General features: G+C 36.7%; 1 protein-coding gene across 2 annotated transcripts in view; it reads right to left on the bottom strand.

Annotated features, from left to right (window-relative positions):
• The window catches only part of LOC148956608 (tumor protein p63-regulated gene 1-like protein), a 42,850-nt gene that overhangs the window by 5,733 nt on the left and 14,045 nt on the right, over positions 1 to 23,072 (bottom strand). The window contains exons 5-6 of one of the 2 annotated variants that reach the window (XM_089095914.1): positions 18,573 to 18,740; positions 14,264 to 14,403 (exon numbers count right to left, since the gene is read on the bottom strand). In XM_089095914.1, the coding sequence (XP_088952040.1) occupies positions 14,264 to 14,403; positions 18,573 to 18,740 (308 nt within the window). The remainder of the gene's footprint in view (positions 1 to 14,263; positions 14,404 to 18,572; positions 18,741 to 23,072) is intronic. The other variant, XM_089095918.1, reaches the window with a different exon arrangement.

The raw sequence follows: 23,072 nt of genomic DNA, 5'->3' as shown, positions 1-23,072 counted from the left end.
GGGGTATATAAGGTTTTTACACAAAACATTGTTGTAGAAGCTTCCAAAGGGCTCATTCGATTTGAAATTGATAGGGCTAGTGCCCCTTTTAATAGTTGAAAGTGATTGGAGAGAAACTAAACCCCTTCTCACGCCCACCTTTCCCCCAAACTCATCCTATCAAAATTTAAGATAGCCATTTTGTTCAACGTAGTTGAAAGTTCTGGAAATTAGGTCTTTGAGGATGACAACCCCCCCCCCCCCCAGAGAACTCAGGGAAAGGTTTGGAAGTTATTCCCTGGGGGCATATGAGGTTTTTATAGAACACGTTGTCATAGAAACTTCAAAAAGGGCTCATTCGATTAGAAATTGAAAGGGCTACTTCCCTTTCAATTTGCTATGGAAGGGGTTGGAACTAACCCCCGGGCAACGAACCCCCCTCTCACGCCCACCTTTTCCCCAAACAAACCCAATCAAAATTTTAGATAGCCATTTTGTTCAGCGTAGTTGATTTCCAGATAGAAATTATGCTTTTAGGAGGACACTTCCCCACAGCCCTCAGGGCAAGGGCTGTAAGCTATGCCCTGGGGGTATATAAGGTTTTTATAGAAAGTGTTGTCGTAAAAGCTTCAAAAAAGATTCATTCGATTGGATATTCAAAGGGCTACTGCCCTTTTTAATAGTCGAAAGTGATTGGAGAGCAACTAACCCCCCTCTCACGCCCCCCTTTTACCCAAACACATCCAATCAAAGTTTTTAGATAACCATTTTGTTCAACGTAGTTGAAAGTTTTGGAAATTAGGTCTTTGACGATGACAACCCCCCCCCCCGAAAAAAAGCCCTCAGGGCAAGGGTTTTAAGTTATGCCCTGGGGGCATATAAGGTTTTTATAGAACGCGTTTTCGTACAAACTTCAAAAAGGGCTCATTTGTTTGGAAATTGAAATGGCTAGTGCCCTTTTTAATAGTCGATAGTGATTGGAAGACAACTAACACCCCTTCCACGCCCACCATTTCCCCAAACATATCCAATCAAAATTTTGAGATAATCATTTTGTTCCACACATTTTAAAGTTCAGGAAATTATACCTTTGTGCAGGACACTTCCCCCACAGTCTTCAGGGCAAGGGTTAAAAGTTATGCCCTGGGAGCATATAAGCTCGTATTGAAATCTTTTTACGTAGAAACTTGAAAAGGGCTCATTCGATTGGAAATTCAAAGGGCTAGTGCCCTTTTTAATATTCGAAAGTGATTTGAGGGCAACTAAGCCCCCTCTAACGCCCACCTTTTCCACAAACACAATCAGAGCATAAGGTTTTTAATATATAGCGTTTTAGATAGCCAATTTTTTCAACGCAGTTGAAAGTTCTGGAAATTATGTCTTACAGGATCACAACCCCTCCCCCATCCCTTAGGGCCAGGGTTGTAAGTTATGCCCCTGGGGGTATATAAGGTTTTAATAGAAAGTTATGTTGTAGAGACTTCATAAAAGGCTCATTCAATTGGAAATTGAAAGGTCCAGTGCCCTTTTAAATATTCGAAAGTAATTGAAGGGCAACTAACCCCCCTCCCATGCCCATCATTTCCCCAAACACATCCAATATAAATTTTAGATAGCCATTTTGTTCAGCGTAGTAGATTTCCAGATAGAAATTATGTTTCTGAGGAGGACAGTCCCCCAGAGCCCTAATGGCAAGGGTTGTAAGTTATTCCCTGGGGGTATATAAGGTTTTTACAGAAAGTGTTGTCGTAGAAACTTCAAAAAAGGCTCATTCGATTTGAAATTCAAAGGGCTAGTGCCCCTTTTAATAGTTGAAAGTGATTGGAGAGAAACTAAACCCCTTCTCACGCCCACCTTTCCCCCAAACTCATCCTATCAAAATTTAAGATAACCATTTTGTTCAACGTAGCTGAAAGTTCTGGAAATTAGGTCTTTGAGGATGACAACCCCGCCCCCCAGAGAACTCAGGGAAAGGTTTGGAAGTTATTCCCTGGGGGCATATGAGGTTTTTATAGAATACGTTGTCATAGAAACTTCAAAAAGGGCTCATTCGATTAGAAATTGAAAGGGCTACTTCCATTTCAATTTGCTATGGAAGGGGTTGTAACTAACCCCCGGGCAACGAACCCCCCTCTCGCGCCCACCTTTTCCCCAAACAAATCCAATCAAAATTTTAGATAGCCATTTTGTTCAGCGTAGTTGATTTCCAGATAGAAATTATGCTTTTAGGAGGACACTTCCCCACAGTCCTCAGGGCAAGGGCTGTAAGTTATGCCCTGGGGGTATATAAGGTTTTAATAGAAAGCGTTGTCGTGAAAACTTCAAAAAAGATTCATTCGATTGGAAATTCAAAGGGCTAATGCCCTTTTTATTAGTCAAAAGTGATTGGAGAGCAACTAACCCCCCTCTCACGCCCACCTTTTACCCAAAAACATCCAATCAAAATTTTAAGATAGCCATTTTGTTCAACATAATTGAAAGTTTTGGAAATTAGGTCTTTGAAGATGACAACCCCCCCCCCACAAACCCTCAGGGCAAGGGTTTTAAGTTATGCCCTGGGGGCATATAAGGTTTTTATAGAACGCGTTTTCTCAGAAACTTCAAAAAGGGCTCATTTGATTGGAAATTGAAATGGATAGTGCCCTTTTTAATAGTCGAGAGTGATTGGAAGACAACTAACACCCCCTCCACATCCACCATTTCCCCAAGCACATCCAATCAAAATTTTGAGATAATCATTTTGTTCCACACATTTTAAAGTTCAGGAAATTATACCTTTGTGCAGGACACTTCCCCCACAGTCTTCAGGGCAAAGGTTAAAAGTTATGCCCTGGGGGCATATAAGCTCTTATTGAAATCTTTTTACGTAGAAACTTGAAGAAGGGCTCATTTGATTGGAAATTCAAAGGGCTAGTGCCCTTTTTAATATTCGAAAGTGATTTGAGGGCAACTAACCCCCCTCTCACGCCCACCTTTTCCCCAAACACATTCAGAGCATAAGGTTTTTAATATATAGCGTTTTAGATAGCCAATCTATTCAACGTAGTTGAAAGTTTAGGAAATTAGGTCTTACAGGATCACATCCCCCCCCCCCCACGTCCCTCAGGGGAAGGGTTGTAAGTTATGCCCTGGGGGCATATAAGGTTTTTATAGAAAATGATGTTGTAGAAACTTCAAGAAGGGCTCATTCAATTGGAAATTGAAAGGGCTAGCGCCCTTTTAAATATTCGAAAGTAATTGAAGGGCAACTAACCCTCCTCTCACGCCCACCATTTCCCAAAACACATCAAATCAAAATTTGAGATATCCATTTTTGTTGAACGTAATCAAAATTTCTGGAAATTAGGTCTTTTAGGATGATAACATCATCAGAGCCCTCAGTGCAAGGGTTGTAAGTTATGCTCTGGGGGCATATAAGGTTTATATAGAATGTTGTTTTAGAAATTTCAGAAAGGGTTCATTTGATTGTAAATTGAAACTGCCCTTCTTAATAGTCGAAAGTAAGTGGAGAGTATTTAACCCCCCTCACACGCCCACCACTTCCCCAAACGCATTCAATCAAAGTTTAGAGATAGCCGTTTTGTTCAACGTAGTTGAAAGTTTTGGAAATTATGTATTTAAAGATGACAAACCCCCAGAGCCCCCATGGCAAAGGTTGTAAGTTATGCCCTGGGGTATATAAGATTTTTATAGATAGAGTTGTCGTAAAAACTTCAAAAGGTACTCATTCAATTGGAAATTGAGAGGGCTAGTGCCCTTTTTAATAGTCGAAAGTGATTGGAAGGTAACTAACACCCCTTCCACACCCACCATTTCCCAAAACACATCCAATTAAAATTTTGAGATAGCCATTCTATTCCACGCATTTTAAAGTTCAGGAAATTATACTATTGAGCAGGACACTTCCCCCACAGTCTTCAGGGCAAGGGTTATAAGTTATGCCCTGGGGGCATATAAGTTTTTATTGCAATCTTAGTTGTAGAAACTTGAAGAAGGGCTCATTCGATTGGAAATTCAAAGGGCTAGTGCCATTTTTAATAGTCGAAAGTGATTTGAGGGCAATTAACCCCCCTCTTAGGCCCACCTTTTCCCCAAACACATCCAATCAAAATTTTTAGATAGCCAATTTACTCGACGTAGTTGAAAGTTTTGGAAATTAGGTCTTTTAGGATCACATCCCCCCCCACGTCCCTCAGAGCAAGGGTTGTAAGTTATGCCCTGGGGGTATATAAGGTTTTTATAGAAAGCGATGTTGTAGAAACTTCAAAAAGGGCTCATTCAATTGGAAATTGAAGATGCTAGTGCCCTTTTAAAAGTCGAAAGTGATTGAAGGGCAACTAGCCCCCCTCTCACGCCCACCATTTCCCAAAACACATCAAATCAAAATTTGAGATATCCATTTTTGTTGAACGTAATCAAAAATTCTGGAAATTAGGTCTTTTAGGATGATAACATCATCAGAGCCCTCAGTGCTAGGGTTGTAAGTTATGCTCTGGACCATATAAGGTTTATATAGAATGTTGTTTTAGAAATTTCAGAAAGGGTTCATTTGATTGTAAATTGAAATTGTCCTTCTTAATAGTCGAAAGTAAGTGGAGAGTAATTAACCTCCCTCATACGCCCACCACTTCCCCAAACGCATTCAATCAAAGTTTAGAGATTGCCGTTTTGTTCAACGTAGTTGAAAGTTCTGGAAATTATGTATTTAATGATGACAAACCCCACAGAGCCCCCAGGGCAAAGGTTGTAAGTTATGCCCTGGGGGCATATAAGATTCTTATAGATAGAGTTGTCGTAAAAACTTCAAAAGGTACTCATTCAATTGGAATTAAGATGGCTAGTGCCCGTTTTAATAGTTAAAAGTGATTGGAGGGCAACTAACGCCCCTTCCACACCCACCATTTCCCCAAACACATCCAATTAAAATTTTGAAATAGCATTTTGTTCCACACATTTTAAAGTTCAGGAAATGATACTTTTGAGCAGGACACTTCCCCCACAGTCTTCAGGGCAAGGATTATAAGTTATGCCCTGGGGGCATACAAGTTTTATAGAAAGCCTTGTCATAGAAACTTCAAAAAGGGCTCATTTGATTGAAAATTCAAAGCGATAGAGCCTTATTTGATCGTCGAAAGTGATATGAGGGCCACTAACCCCCCTATCACGTCTGTCTTTTCCCCAAACACATCCAATCAAAATTTTTAGATAGCCAATTTATTCAACGTAATTGAAAGTTTTCTAAATTAGGTCTTTAAGGATGACATCCCTCCCCCCCCCCCACGTCCCTCAGGGCAAGGGTTGTAAGTTATGCCCTGGGGGCATATAAGGTTTTTATAGAAAGCGATGTTGTAGAAACTTCAAAAAGGGCTCATTCAATTGGGAATTGAAAGGGCTAGTGCCCTTTTAAATATTCGAAAGTAATTGAAGGGCAACTAACCCTCCTCTTACGCCCACCGTTTCCCAAAACACATCCAATCAAGATTTGAGATATTCATTTTGTTGAACGTAATCGAAAATTCTGGAAATTAGGTCTTTTAGGATGATAACTTCATCAGAGCCCTCAGTGCAAGGGTTGTAAGTTATGCTCTGGGGGCATATAAGGTTTATATAGAATGTTGTTTTGAAATTTCAAAAAGAGCTCATTTGATTGTAAATTGAAAGTCGAAATAGTCGAAAGTGAGTGGAGATTAATTAACCCCATCTCACACCCACCATTCTCCCAAACACATCCAATCAAAATTTTCAGATAGCTTTTTTGTTCAACGTAGCAGAAAGTTCTGGAAATTAGGTCTTTGATGATAACACACCCCAAATCCCTCAGAGTAAGGGTTATAAGTTATGCCCGGGGGGCATATAAGGTTTTTATTGAAAGCATTGTCGTAGAAACTTCAAAAGGGCTCATTTGATTGGAAAATTGAAAGGCCTAGCCCCTTTTTGAATAGTTGAAAGTTATTGGAGAGCAATTAACGCCCCTCTCACGCACACCATTTTCCCAACCACATCCAATCAAAATTTTGAGATTTTGTTTAACGTAGTTGATTTCCAGATAGAAATTATGTTTCTGAGGAGGACAGTCCCCCAGAGCCCTAATGGCAAGGGTTGTAAGTTATGCCCTGGGGGCATATAAGGTTTTTACAGAAAGTGTTGTCGTAGAAACTTCAAAAAAGGCTCATTCGACTGGAAATTCAAAGGGCTAGTGCCCTTTTTAATAGTCAAAATTGATTGGAAAGAAACTAACCCCCTTCTCACGCCCACCTTTCCCCCAAACTCATCCTATCAAAATTTAAGATAACCATTTTGTTCAACGTAGTTGAAAGTTCTGGAAATTAGGTCTTTGAGGATGACAACTCCCCCAGAGAACTCAGGGAAAGGTTTGGAAGTTATTCCCTGGGGGCATATGTGGTTTTTATAGAATACGTTGTCATAGAAACTTCAAAAAGGGCTCATTCGATTAGAAATTGAAAGGGCTACTTCCCTTTTAATTTGCTATGGAAGGGGTTGTAACTAACCCCCGGGCAACGAACTCCCCTCTCACGCCCACCTTTTCCCAAAACAAATCCAATAAAAATTTTAAATAGCCATTTTGTTCAGCGTAGTTGATTTCCAGATAGAAATTATGTATTTAGGAGGACACTTCCCTACAGCCCTCAGGGCAAGGGCTGTAAGTTATGCCCTGGGGGTATATTAGGTTTTTATAGAAAGCGTTGTCGTAAAAACTTCAAAAAAGATTCATTCGATTGGAAATTCAAAGGGCTATATATAGAACGCGTTGTCGTAGAAACTTCAAAAAGGGCTCATTTGATTGGGAATTGAAATGGCTAGTACCCTTTTTAATAGTCGAGAGTGATTGGAAGACATCTAACACCCCTTCCACGCCCACCATTTCCTCAAACACATTCAATCAAAATTTTGAGATAGTAATTTTGTTCCACACATTTTAAAGTTCGGGAAATTATACCTTTGTGCAGGACTCTTCCCCCACAGTCTTCAGGGCAAAGGTTAAAAGTTATGCCCTGGGGGCATATAAGCTCTTATTGAAATCTTTGTCGTATGAACTTGAAAAAAGATCTTCTCAACCGGAAATGCAAAGGGCGATTTCTCCGGTTAATATTCGAAAGTTATTTTTGGCAAATTAACCCCCCTCTCGTGCATACCTTCTCTCCAAAGATCTCCACTCAGCATCTTTAGAAAGTCAATTTGTTCAACGCGGTGAAATATTCTAGAAATCAGGTGTTTCAGGATCACATCCCTCCCCCCCCCACATCCATCGGGGCAAGGATTGGAAGCTATGCGTTGGGGGTATATAAGGTTTTTGTAGAAAATGATGTTGTAGAAACTTCAAAAAGGGGTCATTCGATTGGGAATTGAAAGGGCTTACGCCCTTTTAAATAGTCGAAAGTGATTGAAGGGCAACTAACCCTCCTCTCACGCCAACTATTTCCCAAAACACATCCAATCAAGATTTGAGATATACATTTTGTTGAACGTAATCGAAAATTCTGGAAATTAGGTCTTTTAGGATGATAACTTCATCAGAGCCCTCAGTGCAAGGGTTGTAAGTTATGCTCTGGGGGCATATAAGGTTTTTCCAGAAAGTGTTGTCGTAGAAACTTCAAAAAAGGCTCCTTCGATTGGAAATTCAAAGGGCTAGTGCCCTTTTAATAGTCGAAAGGGATTGGAAAGAAACTAACCCCCTTCTCACGCCCACCTTTCCCCCAAACTCATCCTATCAAAATTTAAGATAACCATTTTGTTCAACGTAGTTGAAAATTCTGGAAATTAGGTCTTTGAGGATGACAACTCCCCCAGAGAACTCAGGGAAAGGTTTGGAAGTTATTCCCTGGGGGCATATGTGGTTTTTATAGAACACGTTGTCATAGAAACTTCAAAAAGGGCTCATTCGATTAGAAATTGAAAGGGCTACTTCCCTTTCAATTTGCTATGGAAGGGGTTGTAACTAACCCCCGGGCAACGAACTCCCCTCTCACGCCCACCTTTTCCCAAAACAAATCCAATAAAAATTTTAAATAGCCATTTTGTTCAGCGTAGTTGATTTCCAGATAGAAATTATGCATTTAGGAGGACACTTCCCCACAGCCCTCAGGGCAAGGGCTGTAAGTTATGTCCTGGGGGTATATAAGGTTTCTATAGAAAGCGTTGTCGTAAAAACTTCAAAAAAGATTCATTCGATTGGAAATTCAAAGGGCTAATGCCCTTTTTATTAGTCAAAAGTGATTGGAGAGCAGCTAATCCCCCTCTCACGCCCACCTTTTACCCAAAAACACCCAATCAAAATTTTAAGATAGCCATTTTGTTCAACGTAGTTGAAAGTTTTGGAAATTAGGTCTTTGAAGATGACACCCCCCCCCACAGCCCTCAGGGCAAGGGTTTTAAGTTATGCCCTGGGGGCAAATAAGGTTTTTATAGAACGAGTTGTCGTAGAAACTTCAAAAAGGGCTCATTTGATTGGAAATTGAAATGGCTAGTGCCCTTTTTAATAGTCGAAAGTGATTGGAAGACCAGTAACACTCCTTCCACGCCCACCATTTCCTCAAACACATCCAATCAAAATATTGAGATAGTCATTTTGTTCCACACATTTTAAAGTTCGGGAAATTATACCTTTGTGCAGGACTCTTCCCCCACAGTCTTCAGGGCAAAGGTTAAAAGTTATGCCCTGGGGGCATATAAGCTCTTATTGAAATCTTTTTACGTAGAAACTTGAAAAAGGGCTCATTCGATTGGAAATTCAAAGGGCTAGTGCCCTTTTGAATATTCGAAAGTGATTTTAGGGCAACTAACCCCCCTTTTACGTCCACCTTTTCCCCAAACACATCCAATCAAAATTTTTAGATAGCCAATTTATTCAACGTAGTTGAAAGTTTTGGAAATTAGGTCTTACAGGATCACATCCCTCCCCCCCAACGTCCCTCAGGGCAAGGGTTGGTAGTTATGCCCTGGGGGCATATAAGGTTTTTATAGAAAGCGATATTGAAGAAACTTCAAAAAGGGTTCATTCGATTGGAAATTGAAAGGGCTAGTGCCCTTTTAAATATTCAAAAGTAATTGAAGGGCAACCAACCCTCCTTTCACGCCCACCATTTCCCAAAACACATCCAATCAAAATTCTAGATATCCATTTTGTTGAACGTAATCGAAAATTCTGGAAATTAGGTCTTTTAGGATGATAACATCATCAGAGCCCTCAGTGCAAGGGTTGTAAGATATGCTCTGGGGGCATATAAGGTTTATATAGAATGTTGTTTTAGAAATTTCAGAAAGCGTTCATTTGATTGTAAATTGAAATTGCCCTTCTTAATAGTCGAAAGTAAGTGGAGAGTATTTAACCCCTCTCACACGCCCACCACTTCCCCAAACGCATTCAATCAAAGTTTAGAGATAGCCGTTTTGTTCAACGTAGTTGAAAGTTTTGGAAATTATGTATTTAAAGATGACAAACCCCCCAGAGCCCCCATGGCAAAGGTTGTAAGTTATGCCCTGGGGTATATAAGATTTTTATAGATAGAGTTGTCGTAAAAACTTCAAAAGGTACTCATTCAATTGGAAATTGAGAGGGCTAGTGCCCTTTTTAATAGTCGAAAGTGATTGGAAGGCAACTAAAACCCCTTCCACACCCACCGTTTCCCCAAACACATCCAATTAAAATTTTGAGAGAGCCATTTTTTTCCACGCATTTTAAAGCTCAGGAAATGATACTGTTGAGCAGGACACTTCCCCCACAGTTTTCAGGGCAAAGGTTAAAAGTTATGCCCTGGGGGCATATAAGCTCTTATTGAAATCTTTGTCGTAGAAATTTGACAAAGGGCTCACTCAATTTCAAATTCAAAAGGCCACTGGCCTTTTCGATAGTCGAAAGCGGATTAAGGGCAAAAAATCTCCTTCTCACGTCAACTTTTTCCCCAAACACATCCAGTCAGAACACTAATATGGCCATTTTGTTCACCGCAATTGAAAGTTCTTGACGTTAGGTCTTTTAGGATCACATCCCTCCCCCCCAACGTCCCTCAGGGCAAGGGTTGTAAGTTATGCCCTGGAAGTATATAAGGTTTTTATAGAAAATGATGTTGTAGAAACTTCAAAAAGGGCTCATTCGATTGGAAATTGAAAGGGCTAGCGCGCTTTTAAATAGTCAAAAGTGATTGAAGGGCAACTAACCCTCCTCTCACGTCAATCATTTTCCCAAACACATCACATCAAAATTTGAGATATCCATTTTTGTTGAACGTAATCAAAAATTCTGGAAATTAGGTCTTTTAGGATGATAGCATCATCAGAGCCCTCAGTGCAAGGGTTGTAAGTTATGCTCTGGGGGCATATAAGGTTTATATAGAATGATGTTTTAGAAACTTCAGAAAGGGTTCATTTGATTGTAAATTGAAATTGCCCTTCTTAATAGTCGAAAGTAAGTGGAGAGTAATTAACCCTCCTCATACTCCCACCACTTCCCCAAACGCATTCAATCAAAGTTTAGAGGTAGCCGTTTTGTTCAACGTAGTTGAAAATTTTGGAAATTATGTATTTAAAGATGACAAACCCCCCAGAGCCCCCAGGGCAAAGGTTGTAGGTTATGCCCTGGGGGAATATAAGATTTTTATAGATAGAGTTGTCGTAAAAACTTCAAAAGGTACTCACTCAATTGGAAATTGAGATGGCTAGTGCCCTTTTTAATAGTCAAAAGTGATTGGAAGGCAACTAACACCCCTTCCACACCCAGCATTTCCCCAAACACATCCAATTAAAATTTTGAGATAGCCATTTTGTTCCACGCATTTTAAAGTTCAGGAAATGATACTTTTGAGCAGGACACTTCCCCCACAGTCTTCAGGGCAAGGGTTATAAGTTATGCCCTGGGGGCATATAAGTTCTTACTGAAATCTTTGTCGTAGAAACTTGAAAAAGGGCTCATTCGATTGGAAATTCAAAGGGCTAGTTGCCTTTTTAATAGTCGAAAGTGGTTTGAGGGCAACAAACCCCCCTCTCACGCCCACCTTTTCCCCAAACACATCCAATCAAAATTTTTAGATAGCCAATTTATTCAACGTAGTTGAAAGTTTTTGAAATTAGGTCTTTCAGGATCACATCCCTCCCACCCCCCACGTCCTTCCACGTTTTGTTCAACGTAGTTGAAAGTTTTGGAAATTATGTATTTAAAGATGACAAAACCCCCAGAGCCCCCAGGGCAAAGGTTGTAAGTTATGCCCTGGGGGCATATAAGATTTTTAAAGATAGAGTTGTCGTAAAAACTTCAAAAGGTACTCATTCAATTGGAAATTGAGAAGGCTAGTGCCTTTTTTAATAGTCAAAAGTGATTGGAAGGCAACTAACACCCCTTCCACACCCACCATTTCCCTAAACACATCCAATTAAAATTTTGAGATAGCCATTTTGTTCCACGCATTTTAAAGTTCAGGAAATTATACTTTTGAGCAGGACACTTCCCCCACAGTCTTCAGGGTAAGGATTATAAGTAATGCCCAGGGTGTACACAAGGTTCTTATTGAAATCTTTGTCGTAGAAACTTGAAAAAGGGTTTATTCGATTGGAAACTCAAAGGTCTAGTGCCCTTTTTCATAGTCAAAAGTGATTTGAGGGCAACTAACCCTCCTCTCACGCCCACCATTTCCCAAAACACATCCAATCAAAATTTGAGATATCCATTTTGTTGAACGTAATCGAAAATTCTGGAAATTAGGTCTTATAGGATGATAACATCACCAGAGCCCTCAGTGAAAGGGTTGTAAGATATGCTCTGGGGGTATATAAGGTTTATATAGAATGTTGTTTTAGAAATTTCAAAAAGAGCTCATTTGATTGTAAATTGAAATTGCCCTTCTTAATAGTCGAAAGTGAGTGGAAATTAATTAACCCCCTCTCACACCCACCATTCCCCCAAACACATCCAATCAAAATTTTCAGATAGCTATTTTGTTCAACGTAGCTGAAAGTTCTGGATATTATGTCTTTGATGATGATAACCCCCCACATCCCTCAGGGTAAGGGTTGTAAGTTATGCCTCGGGGGCATATAAGGTTTTCATTGAAAGCATTGTCGTAGAAACTTCGAAAGGGCTCATTTGATTGGAAATTGAAAGGGCTAGTGCCTTTTTGAATAGTTGAAAGTGATTGGAGAGCGACTAACGCCCCTCTCACACACACCATTTTCCCAAACACATCCAATCAAAATTTTGAGATAGCCATTTTGTTTAACGTAGTTGAAAGTTCTGGAAATTAGTTCTTAGAGAATGACAATCACCCTCAGAGCCCTAAGGGTAAGGGTTGTAATTTATGCTCTAGGGGCATGTATGGTGTTTATAGAAAGCGTTGTCGTAGAAACTCAAAAAGGGCTCATTCGATTGGAAATTGAAAGGCCTAGTGCCCTTTTTAATAGTCGAAAGTGATTGGAAGGCTTGACATTTTTATAGTAAAGATCAATGTGGGTACAATTAATTTTTTTTTTTTTTTTTTTTTTTTTGTTTATACCAGGGCACTTCGTATTGAAGGAGTGGTCGTATAAACTTCGAAAAGGGCTCATTCGATTAAAAATAGAAAGGGCTTACGTCCTTTTTAATAGTAGAAAGTGATTGGAGTGAAACTAATCCCCCTCCCACGCCCACCCCCCCATTTGCCTTTTTGTTTAAAAACTAAATGTTGCCTTAAGATTAAATCAAAATGCACTGTGTTAAAGCTAATTCCTAATAAGGCGTCTCAGCAGTATCCCAAGAACGACTAAGAGTATTATGTTCAAACTTTCGGGGCTACTTCCACTCTCAATATTTAACCAAATCAAAGTAGCGTAAGTGTATCCAACCTATCAAAGAAAGTAAACAGATTTTTTTGCGAATGGTATCAAGTTTTCCATTTCAGGTCAACTAGAGGAGGTATGAAACTAAATTAAACACTGCTATTTGTGTCCAGATTTTTAAAAGGGTGTATGTTGTTAGAAATTGCTGAAAATTTTTTTGTAGCATACAAATAGCAGACCAAACTATAAAGTCTTAAAAAACGAAAAGATTTAAAGTATTATTTTCTTTTTCCGTCAAAAGACTATGTCAATATAAAACAAACAATAAATTAATAAAAAAAAAAAAAATTCCACAAAATAAGTTTTTCAAAGAAAAGTAAAGAACTCCATTAAACAAAAAATGAACAAAAATAAAATCAAATAATCTACCAAGCGTGAAACTACCACAAATCAGCATTGATAAATAAATGAAACTCAAAAAGAACAGAAATTACAATAAATAACCGAGTCAAACTCAAAACGAGCAAAAATTAACATAAGTTGGGCTCAAAACTCCTATGCCTTCCCAAGGCCAGAACATAATTTGCACTTTGCTGAAAAAAATACCAATGAATGTGCATTGTCAGTTTAATATACATATACTGATATTTACTAATCAAAATGTTAATAATAATTGACTTATTAAAGTTATAAAAGTAAAAACATTTATATTATCAAACAGTCAATCAACATTCATTTGTTTTCTTCAATAACCTATTATGGTGATTTTTTATTATGATGACTATTGTATTTTTTTTTTCTTTTTAATTTTATGAGAAATAAAACACACAGCTCAAAATAGAGATTGTTTTCAGTAAAATACAAATTGTGTTTTGGTCTTTAAAAGGCACAGGGGACGTTAGTCCTACTTGTCTTTATGGTAGTTTTGCTTGTTTTGAATTTGACTTGCTAATTTATTGTAATTTCTGTTCGTTTTGGTCTCATTGATTTACTGATAGGGATTTGTGGTTGTTTGCCCTTGAAAAACTATTAAACTTTATTTTTACTCACCTATGATTTAATGTAGCTCTTTTACTTTTCTTTGAAAAACTTCTTTTGTAGAAAAAATCTATTAAAATTAATATAAAATAAAGGGTGACATGCAAGCGTTTTTGAACCCAAACGAAGTGAATTCTATGCGGCAAAAGCGTGATTAATTTATTTTTATTTTCAATGTTTTTTGTTTTTTTTGGTTCGCCATTCACTTTTTTCCACATATACCCTTTCTCAGGTGACCTGCGAGACGTGTAAAAATACGACGAAAAAAAAAAACAAAGGAGGATGCACAGCTTAGCTAAATCCCGGCAATTAAAACACATCTCATCTAGACCAACTTTAATAGCTAATGCAAAGGGATCTTTTAGGAGAATCAAAAGGGATAAAAAATAGGGAAATGAAACACATAGACAACAATGTTTTGATTTCCTCTGAGCTATGTACCAATACTACGTGATAGAACATATAAAAACTGACGTATTTTCACCTCTTTTCAAAAGAAGGGGGTGTGATATAATCGTAACCCAGGGTATTTCTTTCGACCATGGATTCCACAATTGTGCTATTTGAGGCTGCTTTCCAGAACACCAGTGTAAACGGACACCAATTCGGTCAGACTGTCCAGAACTAAAAGTAATAACAATAACAATACTGATTATGAAAAGTAGAAGAGTGAAAAGGTGATATATATATATATATATATATATATATATATATATATATATATATATATATATATATATATATATATATATATATATATATATATATATATATATATATATATATATATATATATATATATATATATATATATATATATATATATATATATATATATATATATATATATATAATATAAATAAATATATATATATATATATATATATATATATATATATATATATATATATATATATATATATATATATATATATATATATATATATATATATATATATATATATATATGTTTGAGAACTGAACTCACATATCTCAGGCATTTCTGTAAAAGATTACATATCTAGGGATAGGTAATTAGATGTGAACTTAATTTAAAGATTCTCTAAAACGCAAATAAAAAAAAAACACCTTAAAAAGTTCGATAAAAAACTAAGCAAAAAAGCTGTTTTAGAGCCCACCATTGACAAAAGTAGGAAGGGAAAGAAGGTGGGTTATAGAGACCTTTGGTAGTCATGATTTATACTAGTTTCGGCAATTTTGATTCAATTCACCAGTTTTATACTTTAGTGGGTTAGATATAAATGAATTCAATAAACCGAACACTCTTTTTGAATTTGCGTTTATGTCTTATAATAAATATCCTATTAACATAGGTAACTATAATTCTCATGTTAAATAATTAAACTAGCACGTCGTTTCACTTTTGCTTATTTATGAACCAAAATGATGGTAAATGAACTGCAACAAAAATTGTAGCACAAATTAATTTTTAAGGAGACTAAATAAATTACGCACATCTTATGGAACTCTCGTAAAAATTTGTTCAGAGACTCAATTAAATAAAAAGATGATATGTAACTGATTATAAGCAGGGCTGCCACCTATACTTTGTGGAAAAGTGTAAAAGTCAGCAAAAATTGTTGCAGGTACTTATTGGGCTGTAAGGACTAATTAGAGGCATTTTGTAATTTTAACACAGCAAGACACTGTTTGATATTGTAGATGGCTTTGCGTTGGGTACGTAACCTATTATCATTTTGGTTTATGTAAGGTGTACAATAATGTAAACTTGTTTCTGTTTGGTGAGATATCTGTAGCTTACCAATCACATACTACTTCAAATTTCCATTTGAAATAGCTTTTTTTGCGGAATAACAATTTGAAACCACTTTATCTCATAAGTTAAAAAAGAAAAGAGTAACTAAGAGCGTGTTCTCGGTCCAACAAAAAGTTAATAATATTTAATAAAAATTTAATATTTCGTTCCAGGTGAGAGCGAATTAACAGCTGGAATGATCGAAACTTAAATTCTTATTAAAGTTTGTATCAAATTTTTGTGAATACGGTTAACTAGCGTATTTACTGAATTAACTTCTAGACATTCATCATCAAAGTGAGAAAAATGGAGGCAAATGACCAATGGAGGCAAAAATGGAGGCCATTATTTCTTCAACTATAAGTGGTATAACAGAATCGTAAAGATCCATTTGCGAAAATGTTTCCGTGTTATATTGCGTTTAATAGTTTCGCCGGAAGAGAACCATTAGTTAATAAATTGTTCAAGGTTCACATATAATTTGTATTAAATTTGAAGTAAATGCGAATTAAATTGCATTTTGGACCGGGACCACGCCCTAAGGTTTTGGCCGGGAATTTCCTCACCGTGGGCTGAAACTTTTAAAAGCGATTATACTCAATAATAAAATGCGATAATATCACAACAGAAAAAGCGCACATTTTTATGCTAGAGAAGGTTTCAGGTGATGAGACGTAACATTAAAACATTAAATAACAAAGCTTGATCAATAATTCCAAATTCTGAAATTGATTTGAATTCCTAATAATTTATTCAGTAAGTTCAATGCACATAAATATATTTGTATAATGCATGGTGCACAATACCATAATGCCCGTTAATGAAATGCTAGTGCCACAATATCAAATGTTCTAGTGAGATTTTGTCAGAAATCATTGAGTAGAAGCTTCAACTATGTATCAGGAAGCAAATTTCACTACTAAAGGTTTCTTACCATAAAAAGACCCAAATGCCTTCAATGAGGCTTTTAATCAAAGCATTGTTTTCTCAAAATTTAAACCTTGGTCTCTTTGTTTTTGCCTTTAATTTTTTTATGCTTAATTCCTCCATAGAGAGAACTAATTTATTAGGATGAGATAGAAAGAAAAAGAAACAGAGAACAAAATATATAAAATAGTTAGCCATTAAGCTCTATGGAGCCTATACAGCTTAAGAAATGCCACTGTGTTGCATACGCTTTATGTGCCATAAAACGTTAAATTAATTAAATTGAATTGAAGTCTTATTTGTGCCAAAACTGAGCCATATTATGAATGGCCTCGTTTCTTAGAATTAATAAGGAAACTCAGAGGACGAAGACCTAACCCTAAGTTGAGGGCTGATGGATAGAAACAATTTGACGGGGGATTGGAGAAAGATTGATGGGGATCTTTATAATTTGTGATTTTGCTTGTGTTTTCATTGTCATCCGTAAAATAAAACGATCTAGCTTGTCCTCTATTTAGAAGGCCCTGAAAACAAATTCTATGCATGCATTCCAAATAGATCAGCTTACCAAAAGGAAGAATAGTTCTCAGAGGTTGACAATGCTGATTCTTACAAATTGCAAGAATAAAAATAGGAAATTATAATTTTAAAAAATGTATAGTATCTTAATACAAATTCATTAACCTTTGAAAGTTTCTCTGGTAAGTTCTAGTTATTTTAATTAGAACACTCATTCCGGTACTGGGAAACATGGTTTTTTTTTTATCCAACATAGAAATACTTACAGCTAATTTTTCGATAAGCGTATACCGTTGTTGATTCTGACGGATAGGCTTATGTTCAACTTTGAAATATAACTTTTATGATTCACGAGTCGAACTAGGAAAGAGGGATGAATCTGATTCAAAGATATAGGATCGGCGGCATCAATTGGAGAGGGGTGGGATAGAACAGGGGGAGATGTCCCTCCCCTTACAGTTTGAATAATCCCGTTTTTGGTATTTTATTTTAAAAATGGATTTTTGGATTTCCAGAGCCAAATTAGGAAAAAAAATACCCCTCCCCCTCCTTTGGTTTTGAAAAATACATCCCATCCTATATTTTCGTTAATTGATATCGCTGATAAAATTCATTATTGGTGGTAAATACTTCGAATCAGACTAATGCTGATATAGACTTTCCAACACAAACTTTCGTCATTTGAATGTTCTAGCTATTCTACAGCAAGTTCGGCGATAAAATCAACGTATGTTTTTCGTGAAATTTGTCCAGGTTTGATCCTCTTGGTGAAATTGACTAGAACAGTTAAGAACAAAATCCACAAAATAAGAAATGACACTTTTCCCACCTGGGCATCAATTTACAAAAATGTATCGAGAGGGAGAATATGTTTTTTGAAGCGTGGGAAGAAGGGGGGCTATTTTTGGGGGAATGAGAATAACAAAAAGGCTATTTTTCCATGAAAATATCCAAAAAGAAATTTTACTATATCTAGAGGGGGGAAATCTAGAAGAGGGGGTGGGGCAATCGCGATGATTTTAAGGTTTTACGTCATTTTTTTTTTTTTTAATTAAAGCTAATTGCCTAGTCCTTCAAATTAAGCAAGTATTATAGATAAGGCCTCTTATCTTGTGTGGTTCTCTGGATATTTAAAAGTTTCTGTTCTTACAAAATACGTTTAGTCCTCTTTTCTCACTAACAGAAATAGCTGTGAAATTGGGCCTCTTAATGAACAGAAAGTATCTCCATATCTTAAATGCTTACATACCCTCCATATACAAATAATTGAACCTAAACAACAGCATAAAAGTAAAAAAAGGAAAAAAATGTTTTCTGACTTCCTCTGGATTTAATGTTACATTAGCAAATAAATCAATCAATCAAATCTTATTAAAAATGGTCTAATAACTTGAAGGAAAACTTATTTTCCATTGACTAATCTATTTGTTATTTTTCCAAGTACGACACTTTGCCTCATTGTCATTGTTTCAGTTCAAACCCACAAATTTCTTTAAATTAAACTTTTTCCGAGAATTAAAACAAATTTTACTGTTGTAAAAGAAAGTTATCTATTCCACCACTTACCTACCTTTCTAAAATTGCTTGCTGATTTTTGATTGGGACTTGATTTTCTGTTTTAGGTCGTGCAGAAGATGTGAAATTCAAAATTCCTCCATTTGCGCCAGCGCCATCACCTAGTTGTTTTATAAAATTCTTGAAAAATCTCCCAGTCCTATAGGCAACGTCATGAACTTTCCTATATATAAAAAAACAGCCACTCATAATATGAAATAAAGTAGAATAAACATTTAAACTACTAACGGCTCATTGCAGCACCAAGTCATCAGAAGGCAAAACAGCTGCAGGCACTCCTCTTCTTTCCCACTCTATCCAACGCGACTTTTTAGTCCCTTTCACGAAGTTCCCACTTCCTTGCAAAAATTTCTTACAACCTCCTCCCAGTGCACTCAAGGACCACCTGAGTTTGTTTGGCCTCAAGCACATTAGAAAAAGCACCATTTTGGCAGACCGAATCTTTCTTTCTTTATAGATCCGGACAATGAGACACGCTTTTTTTGCAGCATTCTGTCGTCCAATTGACTATTAGATTCAGGATTCGATTTTTTTTTTTTTTTTTTTTGTAAGAAGGTAAAGGGATATGGATATACGGGCTATCGAATCAATAAACGCCTGCTTAATGCTAGCTTACGCATGAACAAGGAAAAAGTTGCCATTTGCTTTAAAACACTGGTCAGTAAGGTAAAACTGAAATAAATGCAGTAAAGAACACTTCTTTATGTCACACTTTTCATTAAGGGGACGTGGTACGATAAAGACTTGCCCTATCTCGTCTATTATGAACGTTTTTAGTTTTTGTGGTCAAACTTTTTAGAATTATGTTGGCGGCCTTGATATAACCTGTAGAACTCAGATAACATATTTAAATAAACGAGAGAAAACTAAAATCCGACTCCGAATTTCCCAGATATCTTAGAAAAACTGTTTAATTTCTTTCAATTTGTGCCTGATATAGAGATATTCAGTTTTGATGAGACATCATCAAAAAGTATGAATTCTGTTTTCTCTATTAATCAGACCATTATTGTCTAATTTAAGTACAGGAAAGGTCAGTCCCTATGAATACTCTAGTCTACCCGCTGGAAAAATAATGAAACTCCGTTCAAAGGAATTATCATTTGACTGATCTTGCCGCTTTGGGAGTTTGGGAACCCGCCTTGATTGACAGACAAGCCGAGAAAAGGTAACTGTATTTCAGTGTCTCATTGAAGCAATTAGGTAAAAGTTATGTCATAGTTAGGCATTGTATATATGTTTTCTTTTACATTTTTTATTTTTTACTTAGTATTAAGTAAACTTTGGCAAGTGAAAGACAAGCTACTGTGATATTGTGCACTTTGTATCAATCAATCAGTTTATTCAATTAATAAACACAACAAAATACACTTCAATATAAACTCCCCCGTAAGGCTCTATGGCCAGGAAAAAACAGGGGAGAAACAAAAATTAAACAAATACAAGTATTTTCAATATAATGCATTGCATTTCAACCTTTCAAATACTCAACACACACACAAAACAAAACAAAAAGAGAAAAAAAAAACAATAATTAAACACCCAAAAAAAACCCGATTTTATGAGACCCCCCCCAAAAAAAAAAAGGATGTAGGACACTCCAATAAAATAAACCAAATTCCAAATATATAATTGAAACCAAACCACAAACAAAATATTATACAAACTCACAACCCCTCATAACAAATGTTTCCAACCTAGGCTAGTGTCACCCCCCCCCCCCAAATAATAATAATAAAAATTAACAAAAATATATTTAAACATGAAAAATCAAGACATTAAAAAAATTCTTAAAATTCTTTTGAAAGTTCCAAACGAGTGACATTCTTTAGCTGACTCAGGTAGGCTATTCCAAACGATATGACAAGCAGTTAATGGATTAAAGTCAGACCTCACCGATGGAGTAAATAGAATATTACAATTCCTTGAATTGCGAAGATGATGCGAGGACCTATCAGTGACGAAAGAAGGAGTAGTTTGAAGGGCTGTGGGAACATCACCATGAATTTGATGAAAAGTGAAAGACGCGCACGAAAGAGTGTAGAGACACTGCAAATCAATTCAAAAAAGAAGAGAAAGTTGACATCCATATTGTAGGGCAATAAGAGACGTAGGACTGAACTAAGCAATGGAACAGAATTTTTAGAACTGATCCAGGAAAAATGTGTTTTAGCTTTCGTAATATTCCTAGACTTATTGAGATCTTCATATTAATTAGTCCTATATGATTCATTAATGAAAGGTTTTCATCAGGAAGAGTACCGAGAAATCGGACATATCGTTCCTTAGGTCTACTGAGAGAGCCCCTTGAAAGCTGGATTTTAGATAAATCAGGGCACGCCAGAGAAATACGGGAAAAAATAAAAAAACTTGACTTAGCCACATTTAGGGCAAGGCAATTTGCATCAAACCAAAGAACGACTCTCTCAAAAAGGTCAACTAACTTGGGAAGCATCTCAAACTCAGTTCCGATGACAGTACCAATGGTGCTTTCATCAGCGAAAGCAATGAGTGTCCACATCCTGTGAAAACAATGGATTTTTTTTAGCATTGAAAGATTCGGGATGACATAGGCAACAGCAAACTGTAGGTTTTTGATTCTTAACCGTAACTATAAGGTCATTAACATAAATAAAAAACAAAAACCGTCCAAGAACAGAACCTTGAGGAACACAAAACTCAACTTCAGACGAAAAGTGGGAAAGGGAATCTACGGAGATAGTTCTACCTGACAAATAGGAATCAAACCAAGCAGGAGCCTGTCCTCTTACACCATTGTGTGATAGCTTATACAGCAGAATCTCATGAGTTAAAGAGTCAAAAGCCTTACGGACATCTAGGAATATAGCTGCAGGAATCAAAACAGAGTCAAGCGCGGTGTGGAGAAAATTTAAAAGAGCTACACACGCATTCTCCGTAGAATGTTTAGCTCGGAAGCCAAACTGAAAATCATGAAAAAATCTTTTAGCCTCTAGAAAAGCAAGTAGACGGGAAAGCATGGTCTTTTAAAAAATTTTGCTAAAAACAGACAAAATTTTGCTAAAAACAATTACTCTAGCTCACTTAAGAGAACTGGGGAAAATCCCATTTTCAAAAGAAAGATTTATAAGCTTTGTCAATGGAGAAATAATTGAAGGAAGAATGAAATTAACTACCATAGTTGGAATACAGTCAGGGCCAGACGACGAAGAACCCTTCAAGCTTTTTACAATCCTGGATACATCAACATCAGAAGCCGGATATAACACCATTAATCTGAGACAAGGCGGACCAAGATAAGATTTGTAGTCTGGTTGTGACTGTGAAGACCTGACTGAAGAAGCAGTGGTTTTCCCAATATTGGCAAAATATGATGTAAAGGCTTCTTGAACAGATAGAATACCCTCAACAACCACATCACCAACTACAAGACTTGGAGGGATAAAAGGAGCCGGAGAAGAACGTTTGAGGACGGAATTGATCACTTGCCATGTTTTTCGAATATCTTTCCCACAATCCGAGAATTTTTTGGAATAATAAAGGAATTTAGCCTTCCGACATAAAGAATTGAAAACATTCCTGTAGAGTTTGAATTGCTGAAGAGGTGCAACATTCAAAGATGGCTTTGCTGACTTAAAAGCTTTCCAGAGATTATTTTTTCTTCTCCAACTCTTTAGAAGACCAGGGGTCATCCATGGGTTAAGAGGAATAGATCTTTTTGACCTTGAAGTAGAGGAGGACAGAGCACATACGTCACAAATAGACTCCTTTACTGACTCATAAAAGGAATCAAACTTAGAACAAAAATCATTATCGTCACCAAAAATATTCCATGTCTTCTCAGCTAAATGGGATCTAAGGCGGATCAATTCATTCAAACCAAACCTAAAAGAAGCTGAAGCAGATGCTGGAGTGTCCCTATTCAAGGTGTTTTCAAGGATAAAACTAGAAAATACAGGAAAATGGTCTGAAATATCACTCACAACAACAGAATTCCGAACTAAGTTAAGAGACGAAAAAATGTTATCAATTAAAGAGGCTGACGTATCAGTTACACGTGTTGGAATACAAGTTATTGGTAGAACCCCAACAGTGATTATATCTGAGAGAAAACCCACCGTAGTAGAGGAAGCCATGTCAATTTGATCTAAGTTAAAGTATCCCATTGTTACAAGTTCAAATGGACGTCTGCCCATTAAATCCAAAACCTCATCAAGGACCTGGAAAAAAAAAGGGACGGATCCACTACGAGATCTATAAATATTACCAATTATCAAAACCTTATTTTTTAAATTGATTTCAATAAACTGGGATTCAAAAACCCCTTCGTCATTCCTTGACAGATTGCTTCGAACAGTATACGGAAAAATATCAGAAATATACATTGCTAGTCCACCCTTTGCCATCCTTCTGCGATTTAGTCACTCCATTTTGTAACCGGGTATATCTAAAAGCATTTCATTGCTAGAAAAGAAAAGTCTCACATAATCCGATAATATCGGGTCACCCATCAATA

This window comes from Artemia sp. Qi Xiang Cuo, chromosome 1 (assembly GCF_049724085.1).
Source record: "Artemia sp. Qi Xiang Cuo chromosome 1, ASM4972408v1, whole genome shotgun sequence".
Taxonomy (NCBI): Eukaryota; Metazoa; Arthropoda; class Branchiopoda; order Anostraca; family Artemiidae; genus Artemia; species Artemia sp. Qi Xiang Cuo.
The sequence above is the reverse complement of the archived record's forward strand: the minus strand, read 5'-3'. Positions and strand labels throughout refer to the sequence as shown.